The 9,302-nt window shown below is 24.5% G+C and overlaps 2 protein-coding genes across 5 annotated transcripts in view; both read left to right on the top strand.

Annotated features, from left to right (window-relative positions):
* LOC102677786 (peptidyl-prolyl cis-trans isomerase cyp11) overlaps positions 1-2,778 on the top strand; it is a 4,730-nt gene extending 1,952 nt beyond the window's left edge. For 3 of the 4 annotated variants that reach the window (XM_006612110.2, XM_006612112.2, XM_006612111.2), the window contains exons 4-9: positions 648-677; positions 756-901; positions 1,020-1,113; positions 1,187-1,439; positions 1,619-1,714; positions 1,790-2,778. In XM_006612110.2, coding sequence (XP_006612173.1) covers positions 648-677; positions 756-901; positions 1,020-1,113; positions 1,187-1,439; positions 1,619-1,714; positions 1,790-2,497 — 1,327 coding nt within the window. In that variant the 3' untranslated portion in view covers positions 2,498-2,778. Of the gene's footprint in view, positions 1-543; positions 678-755; positions 902-1,019; positions 1,114-1,186; positions 1,440-1,618; positions 1,715-1,789 lie in introns of all 4 variants that reach the window. The other variant, XM_006612113.2, reaches the window with a different exon arrangement.
* Positions 2,779-3,105: 327 nt separating this feature from the next.
* LOC102676953 (maternal embryonic leucine zipper kinase-like) lies at positions 3,106-7,823 on the top strand. The gene is made up of 13 exons (XM_006612102.2): positions 3,106-3,594; positions 3,656-3,806; positions 3,894-4,003; positions 4,092-4,245; positions 4,353-4,459; positions 4,519-4,686; positions 4,783-4,977; positions 5,071-5,188; positions 5,283-5,360; positions 6,531-6,603; positions 6,685-6,835; positions 6,967-7,070; positions 7,131-7,823. Exons 1-13 carry the CDS (start codon positions 3,451-3,453, stop codon positions 7,396-7,398), a joined length of 1,821 nt encoding a protein of 606 aa, XP_006612165.1. The 5' UTR covers positions 3,106-3,450; the 3' UTR covers positions 7,399-7,823.
* The last annotated feature ends 1,479 nt before the right edge of the window (positions 7,824-9,302 follow it).

The raw sequence follows: 9,302 nt of genomic DNA, 5'->3' as shown, positions 1-9,302 counted from the left end.
TATATATATATATATATATATATGTATATATATTAGAATGATATGTGTAGAATCTTAAAATTATAAAATATTAATGCATTATATTATTTTATAATAAATATTTATTTTGCATGTCATTATTAACAAAAATGATCAGCTTACTAAGGTTAACACTTATACTTCTAAAAACATTTTGTGTATAAATTTTATTTTTTAATATTTCTACTGGCTCAAAATTATTTTTCTCTGCTGACAGATGTATACTTTGACAACCTCAAAGGTAAAGGTAATAGGAATTTAATATATATTTATTTTCACATTTTAACATTTCTTCATGCTAATATATTTTCAAATATGTTTCAAATAAATAGCAGGTGGTATAATAAATAAAGGGTATTTGGGTTTGTTAATTTTAGTAATAAATTTAATTATCAGTTCTTGATGTAATCATAGTTCAGTATTTAATGATTTATATGAAGCACATAAACTTCCAGTGAATATTGAAAAGTATAGAAATAAGAATATCTTTGAAGGAATGAATAACTTAGCTATATTTCTGTGTAGTCGTGAGGGAAGGGTCTGCACACCACTACTACAACACAATGACCAATGAAAGCTGGCTCTTTCTGTTCATCTCTCATCCCCTTAATCATATTTTGTTGTTGTAGTACAACACAACCAGCGCCTCACCTCGACAAGTAAGTAATTTTAAGTAATATTTTAATTATTAAAATTATTTTTGAGCAATTTTTTTTATATTTATATATAATTTCTAGTGTCCATGTGGTTTTTGGAGAAGTAGTGTCTGGCCAGGAAATTGTTACACATATTGAGGGACTTCCAGTAGATCGTATGTCTCGCCCATTACAAGATGCGAAGGTTGTAAATTGTGGAGAACTTGTACTGAAAGTCAAAAGTAAAGGTATATTTTACATTATTTATTTATTTATAAATTAAAAAAATTATTAGAATAGTTAAAGTTAGTTTTATTATTTTAATTGATCAATTGCATTAGTTATATTAATTAATTATTTTTACAGCAAAGAAACATGAAACAAAGGAAAGCAGTTCGTCCGAATCTGATTCTGATTCATATGCTGAAAAACCTAAAAAGAAAAAAAAGGCCAAAAAAAAGTATAATAAATTTGAGATTTATAATGTATAAATTAATTTAAAAATATATATTATTTATTTATATATATTACAGTAAAAAAAGAGCAAAATCGGAGGATGGTGAAATTCATGATTCTAATGAAGATGAACTTGGAAAACCTCATCCTCTTGTTTCGGTTACAAAAATCGATCCTGATGAAATTCCGGAAGTACCAGCGAATAAATTTTTATATAGAGCAGGACCTACTAATAATGCAAATCAAAAAGAATTTAGACAACATTATGGAAGAGATCGGGTACGATCACATAGAAAAACTGGTCGCATATTTAAAGGAAGAGGAATTTTTGTAAGTATTTGTGTGCAATATACAACATATGGTATGTATGAATTTTTAAATAAATTTTTAATGAAACATTAATGTAATAAACATTAAATTTTATAATGAAATATTTTCTATTTTTAAAATTTAATTTTTTTTTTATATATGATATCAGATAATAATATAAATAATAAATAAATTTTCAGCGATATCATACACCATCACGTAGTCGTTCGAGAAGTGTTACACCACCTCATTGGAAACAAGCTCAAAATCGTACTATTAAATTGCATGAATTTCAGGTATATTACAATATTTAAAAAAATATAATACAATTAATTCATAATTATATTTTTATATATTTAACTTTATTGCAGAAGTTAGAAAAAGAACGCCTAAAAAAAGAAGAAGAATTGAAAAAACGCGAAGCTGATAGAATTAAAAAGTTTACTGAAAATCCTGATGAAGATAATCAAATAGTGGATAAATTTGATGTCGAAGCGCATATATCTGAGGAATTGGAAAATAAAGAAAATGATCAATCTGATGAAAAAAAAAGTGGTAGTAAAAATATAGATCAAGAACAAGATAATTTAAATACTAGTTCAGATATTAATGATACTATAACAAAAGACAAAATAGATGGAAAACATAAAAATGAGAAGTTATTGAAACGTGATTTACATCGATCGTATGGTAATAGGTCTTCACGACGAGAATCTCGAGATAGAAGTAAAAGGCGGGGATCTGGTCGGTCTAGATCGCGAGATCGACGTAGATCTCGAGATAGAGATTACGATCGTAGAAATAGTCGCGATAGAAGAAATAGAAGAAATTATTATCCTCGAAGACGAGATTTTTATAGAATTAATAGACCTGGTAGAGATAATTACAGATATTATGATAGACGCAATGATTATAGAAAGACAAATAACTCTAATTCTAACCATGATACGGATATTAATTCATCTCGTTATGATAAAAATCGAAGAAAAAGTGATAATACCTCAGACTCTAACAATCAACCAAAATTTAAACGTCGCTCACGTTCGACTAGTTCTAGTAGTCAACACTCCAAAGATTAAATGCAATTATTTTTATTTTTATTTTTCTGCATTATGAAGAAGAAATATAATTTATGCAGTAAATTACATTTATTATATTTTCAAATCTTATTAGAATTTGTTTCTTTATAACATATATGAATTTATATATAAGAAATCCTGTCTTAAATTAATAATATTTCAAATAATATTAGGTTTTAATATATTTTAAATGTAAATTTCAATTTTCCAGTAATTAGAATTCTCTTATATGTCGATAATTTTTGTATTTCTACAGAATGAATATAATGTGTTAAAAATTATAACTGTTTAATTGTTTAATTATATATAATTTTGAAAAAACATAAGCTAAAATATTTAATATTAAACGTATATTCTATCTATATAGCATTTCTGTAAATTAAAAATACTTTTATATAGTAAATAATTAATATATAAGTTACATTTGAAGATATTTTTAGATATAATTCTATATTTCAACGTTTCTTTGTATTGAAAAAAAAATTGTAAATGTATTGAAAAGATTTAAATTTACAAATGGAACTAAGTTATATTTTCTGTAAAATTATTCTTAGAAATAACAAGAATTTAACAAATTTAGATTACATGGAGAATAAAAAATTTTCATATAATTTAAAAAGATATTTATAACATGTTGTATAATCATTATTCAAAATAAATAAGAAGTAATATATTTTATGTTTTTAAAATTATTTTTAATTTACTGTAAAATTGTATATAAAATAAAATCTTATAATCTTATGTATGAAATTCCTAAAATTTTCATCAGAATTTCCAATTATATTTTTATATTGGTACTATTAATACTCTGAAGTTAGTTGTATATGATGATTCGCTTCATGATTGGTTTTCAAAACTTGTTTACGTTAAAATTTGTGAGTTCAAAAGTAATGTGATTGACAGTGTATAATAAATATATACATAATTCGTGAAATTTTTATAAATTTATTACAATGGTACGATATGGTGCGCTTAAAGGTTTATATGATTTGGAAAAGACTATCGGAAGCGGAGGTTTCGCTAAAGTTAAACTTGCCACGCATATTGCAACCGGCGAAAAAGTTGCTATCAAAATAATGGACAAAACATCATTGGGTGTAAGTAATTCTTAAAATTCAATAAATTGATAGTTGCTGCAATAAATTTCTGAATTCTTAGGATGACTTGCCTAGAGTTAAATTAGAAGTTCAAGCATTAAAAACTTTATTGCATCAACATATTTGTCGATTGTATCAAGTAATAGAAACAGAGAGTCATTATTTTATGGTAATAGAATATTGTTCAGGAGGAGAATTATTCGATCATATTGGTAATTAATACATTCAATTCATTTTCAAATCTATATTATTTTATCATTTAAAATTTAAAAAATTATAGATTTATCTTTGTTTTATAGTTGAAAAAAATAAACTTTCTGAAGCAGAATCGCGCAAATTTTTTCGTCAAATTGTTTCTGCGGTAGCATATTTACATAGCTTAGGATATGCTCATCGTGATTTAAAACCTGTAAGTTAAAATATTTTTTAATGACTAATATTTTAATATTAATTAAAACAAATAATCTCAAGTAGCAAACAATATTATTTTTATATAGGAGAATGTTTTGTTAGATAAAGAAGAGAATTTAAAGCTCATAGATTTTGGATTATGTGCAAAACCAAAAAATGGAATAGATTCACATTTACAAACATCCTGTGGTTCTCCAACATATGCAGCACCAGAGCTTATATTGGGCAAAAAATACTTAGGTATATATTATATTATTAAACATGATATTAATAATATTATATTAAAAGATATATATATATATATATATATATATATTATAAAGATATGATTGATATATCTTTTATAGGTTCAGAAGTAGATATTTGGAGTATGGGAGTCCTTCTTTATGCATTACTTTGTGGCTTTCTTCCCTTTGATGATAACAGTATAGAAAATTTATATAGAAAGATTCTTGTAAGATTTTCAATTTTATTTGAATTTGCAAAGACAATGATTGATAATAACAATTTTAGAGTGGTAAATATGATGAACCAAGCTGGTTATCAAGCAGTAGTAAAAAATTAATACAAGCAATGCTACAAATAGATCCAAAAAAAAGAATTACGATTCAAGAATTATGCAATCATCCATGGATTACAGCAGGATTTCTCAATCCTGTTTCATTTGTTCATAAAACAAATGTAAATGTTTTTTTTGTATTTTTTTATATTTTATATATACTTTTTATAAATTTTTAATATATAAAATACATTAACATTTTTTTAATATATATATAGTTTCAAAAAGATGATGATGTATTAAGTACAATGTCTGCAATATGTGGTGAAAATACTTCAGATATATGGAAAAAACTTGTAAAAAGTGATCGAACAGATTATAAAACTGCCACATATCTTTTACTTTTAGATAGAAAACTACGTGGACTTTCACTTCGAATATCATCTTCTGCAAAATCACATTTTAAATCTGAGGTAACAAGTTATTTCATTTTTTTAAATCTAATTAAATATTAAATATATTTTAGGAAATTTAAATTTAAATTTGTTTTATTTTATTACTTATAGTATGAAGGAAATGATAATGGTATTATAACTAAACTTGATTATTCTCCAAGAAGTAAATTTATTAGATCTCCGATAATAGACACTACTTTCAAGATTTTGCCAAAAACACCTGAAACTAGTAGGTTTCATTTTAATTTTCATATTTTTATTTTTATATTAATATTAATTATATTTAAATTAATACAAATATATAATTATTATTTTATATACAGCTAATAGTTTCATGGAACCACATTTGCCTGGTAGAAAACGACTCCGAAGTAAAGAAGAAGATGATGCATGTTCTCCTGGTATGTTTTAAAAAATTAAATTTATTTTTCTATTAGCTTTATATTTTATTTCATGTATATTTTATTTTATTGTTCTTTTATTATCCTTTTTTGATTTTTATATTTTATTATAAAAAATTATATAAATATTTAATAATGCTCATCTTTTTAATGAACTTCGAATTTGTGTTTTATAAGTTGTTTATATATATATGTATGTATAATTTGAATACTGGAAAATGTTAAGTTTTTTCCGGAAAAATGTTAAAATTTATTAATAATTCGCGGTCAAGAAGTCAAAATTAAATTGATGAAGGTAACAATTTGTATTTCTTTTACAGATTTGTATTGATATAAGTGAGATTTACTATTAATATCTGATAAGAATTAATAATAAAATAACAACATCGTTTCTATCTATAGAAAGTTTGAGCATTCCGCAGATTTCAAAAAACTCAGACAATCGAAATTACAATAACCGATAACAACAATAAACATTAATAATAAATTGATATCTACCATTATCATAACTATTCATTATAATTTCGATTGTTAAGAATTATTTCATTTTAGCTCTTCATCTTCGCTCTTCATCTTCGCTCTTTCTCATTTTCGCTCAAATTCTCTATAGATAAATAATTACATGACTTTGCTTGAAATCACAACTTAATAATAAATGTCAATATCAACTAATTTCGATAAAATATTGATTTCACAATATTTGTATTGATATTATTTATACTGATTTATACATTGGTTGGTAAATTTTAAGCCATTATATATAATATATTTTCTGATATTCAGGCTTTTATAATAACATATATGTACATACATAGTATATATATATATATATAGTATATATATTTTGTAATATATTTTCTAAAGTTTACTTCTAATTAGGTGATGCTAGCCATCTAATTAGAAACTTTAATGAAAGTTTCGAAGTGCCATAAATTGCTGTAGTTGTGTGAAAAGCAGATAATTAGAGAAGAGCAACGACTTGTGAACAAACACAATTTGGAGTTACAAATATATGTAAGAATTCTTTATCCCATTCCCTTTTAAGAGATATAATATCTCTTACTATTCCTTATCTTTTTTTCTTAATTCCTTTTAATTTCTATTTGTCCATGTTTTTTATTTAAATATCAAATGCAATTTATATAATAATTAATAAAAAATTGATTACAGTTCCTATAAAGAGAATTGCAGAAAAAGATAGGTTTGTTTCTACTCCAACTAGTACTACAATATCAGATTCGAGGTATTTGTTTAATAATAATCTAAATAACAATGAAGTAATATTTAAAGGAAATATTGAAAAAAAATAATATTAATAATATAGAGAATCACAATCATGTACACCGGGAAGTGCAAGGAAAGTAATAATGGGTTTAGAACGTGGATTGAATCGTGTACGTTACGTCCTTACGCCAAAGAGACGCGTGAAGAATGAAAATATCGATCCTGATCAACCTAACGTACTTTCTGGGAAGGTGTGTGTGTGTATATATATATATATATATATATATTTATTTATTTATTTATTTATATATGATTGATAATATATATAATATATATAATATATGTTTTGAATTCGAATTTATCATAATAAAATTTTTTATAGGGTCTTTGTAATGTATCATCAACGTCCAGTGATGATCCGAAATATGTTCTTTCACAATTACGTCGTGCACTTCGTCGTAAAGGAATTATGTGTCATCAAAAAGGGTAATGTCGAATTTTTTTTATAATGTTAATTTTTTATATTCATTATAAAAATATTTCCAGGTTTATCTTACAAGGAGAGACGGAAGATTGTACAGAGGATGATAAAGACGCAATGCGACCATTTTCATCTAGGAATGCCTGTTCTTTTGAATTAGAAGTTTGTTTATTAGAGGGTATCTCAAATAACAAATTAGTTGGTATTCGAAGAAAACGATTAAAGGGTAATGCATGGGTTTATAAACGAGTGTGCGAAGAAGTTCTTGCTCTGGCAGCTGAAGATTTTTCCGCGGAATCGGAAGGTTCAACGGAATCGAAATGTCCTATTTGAAGTTTTTTTGACATTCATATTCTTATTGATATAAATATATATTTAAATTTACATTACAAGAAGACAATAAGACATTTGATTATATTTTGATCTCCAGTAGTTATATGAAATAGATATTAAATAGATCATAAAGACAAATATAAAATATATTAATTCTTGTATGTATCAGCAAACTATTTATGGCAGCTTCGATACATGTATATTAGTTTTGAAAATGTGCCTTTCAAAGACATAGTTTCTTCTGAGAAGAAATAATCATAAAAGAAATGTTACAGAAATATGAAACTTTATTAAATATTTCCCCGAATTTCAAACAATATAGTAAAGTTATAATTTCAACAATGGTTATAATCACTAATTGTGTAATAATTTTTATATATTAAATGTTTAAAAATAAGAATACAATAAATGTATATAAATAAAAATAATATTTTATGATAATTTAATTAAAATGATTCAATAAAATTTCATAATATATATAATAAATAAAATATAGATAAAGCAATAAAATTCTTACTCAAAGTTAACAACAGATTTTATTTCGATCGCTGAATGTAGCACAAAGAAATTTAAAAAAAAAAAAAAAGTTCGGTTCCTTCTACTGGAATATATAAAGCTCTATTTTGTGTTCATGCCATAGATATAAACTATCGCGGCTCGTTTGAACGGCGGCATCTACACGAGACTACTATGGACAAGCGAAGTTATAAAATCACCACAAATCGATCAGCATAAAATGGAGCTGCATGCACTTTGTTTTATGGCAGTCAAACCGACCTTTTATCTTTGCCCGCTCAATAATCGTCGGCTCTTGTTTGTAGCCTTACAGAGCCTATTTTGTCGATGTTCGATTGGCACGTTCTTTTTTTTTCCTTTAAACATCAATCGAAACAAAATAAAATCCGTAGAAAATTTGCAACTTATTCTACTGAAAACGAAACGCGGGAATAAAGATATTACAATCATTTTTTACAGAAACCTGAAACAATTATATGTACTTCATATATATATGAATAATAAACTTAACCTTATATTATGAAATAAATTTTTATGATCGTAAATTTCAAATATTTATACTTACAATAATTTAATTATAGAAGAAAATTTTTTATATAACTAAAGTTATTAAATCATTACACAATCATTAACTCAGAATTGATAGATTTTTCATAATAAGTCTTAACTAAAACAATTCTTTATTTTATAGATATTGCAAAGGAAATCATTTGCATTATGTAATCTCAGTAGTGTGTTTTATAAATCAATTATTGATTAATTAAATATAAAATTATTCAAATAATACAGAGACAAAAAGTGATAATATAAATGAAATAACTATTCGAACTTAAATCGTTTGAGCATAAATTACAATTAACCGTAGCATGCGTGCGCATCGCATGAGCGCACGCACGTGCAACTTACGGTATTAAATTCATCTCTGTATTTTATCGAAACGTGAAGAGTATTGCGTTGAAACAGGAATGCAGGTAATTATATTATACAAATCTTTGTGTCATTTTTTTTTATCAAATCCAATCGAAAATGTTTGTAGACAAATAATTAAATTGTCTAATAATTATTACGATGTAATTTGCATATTATATAGTAGCCGTCAGATAATATTTAATTTTTACGAAAAAAAATTTATAAATGGCCGATTTATGATATTGATTTCGATGAAAGATAAAATTAATTTTGAAAATTGTTCACATTATTTCATAGAATATATGTGATGATTCCATTTGTTCGTTTTTTATCGTTAAATTAATAAAAAAATGTAACATATTGTTTTTATTTCTATAAAAAAATATTTCATACTTAAATAAAAGAAGAATTATTGATATATAGATTATATACAGTTAAACAGTTATATAACTGTTTAAAATTTATTTTCGAAACATTTA

This window comes from Apis dorsata, unplaced genomic scaffold (genome assembly GCF_000469605.1).
Source record: "Apis dorsata unplaced genomic scaffold, Apis dorsata 1.3 scaffold_99, whole genome shotgun sequence".
Lineage (NCBI taxonomy): Eukaryota > Metazoa > Arthropoda > Insecta > Hymenoptera > Apidae > Apis > Apis dorsata.
Note: the sequence above shows the minus strand (reverse complement) of the source record. Positions and strands in the feature narration are given on the sequence as shown.

Bases quoted from the DNA above. Each gene is read 5' to 3' on its own strand.
- LOC102676953 (XM_006612102.2), top strand. From the start codon at position 3,451: ATGGTACGATATGGTGCGCTTAAAGGTTTATATGATTTGGAAAAGACT. The intron at 5,189-5,282 runs GTAGGTTTCATT...TTTTATATACAG, and splicing joins GCCAAAAACACCTGAAACTA to CTAATAGTTTCATGGAACCA. The intron at 6,836-6,966 runs GTGTGTGTGTGT...AATTTTTTATAG, and splicing joins CTAACGTACTTTCTGGGAAG to GGTCTTTGTAATGTATCATC.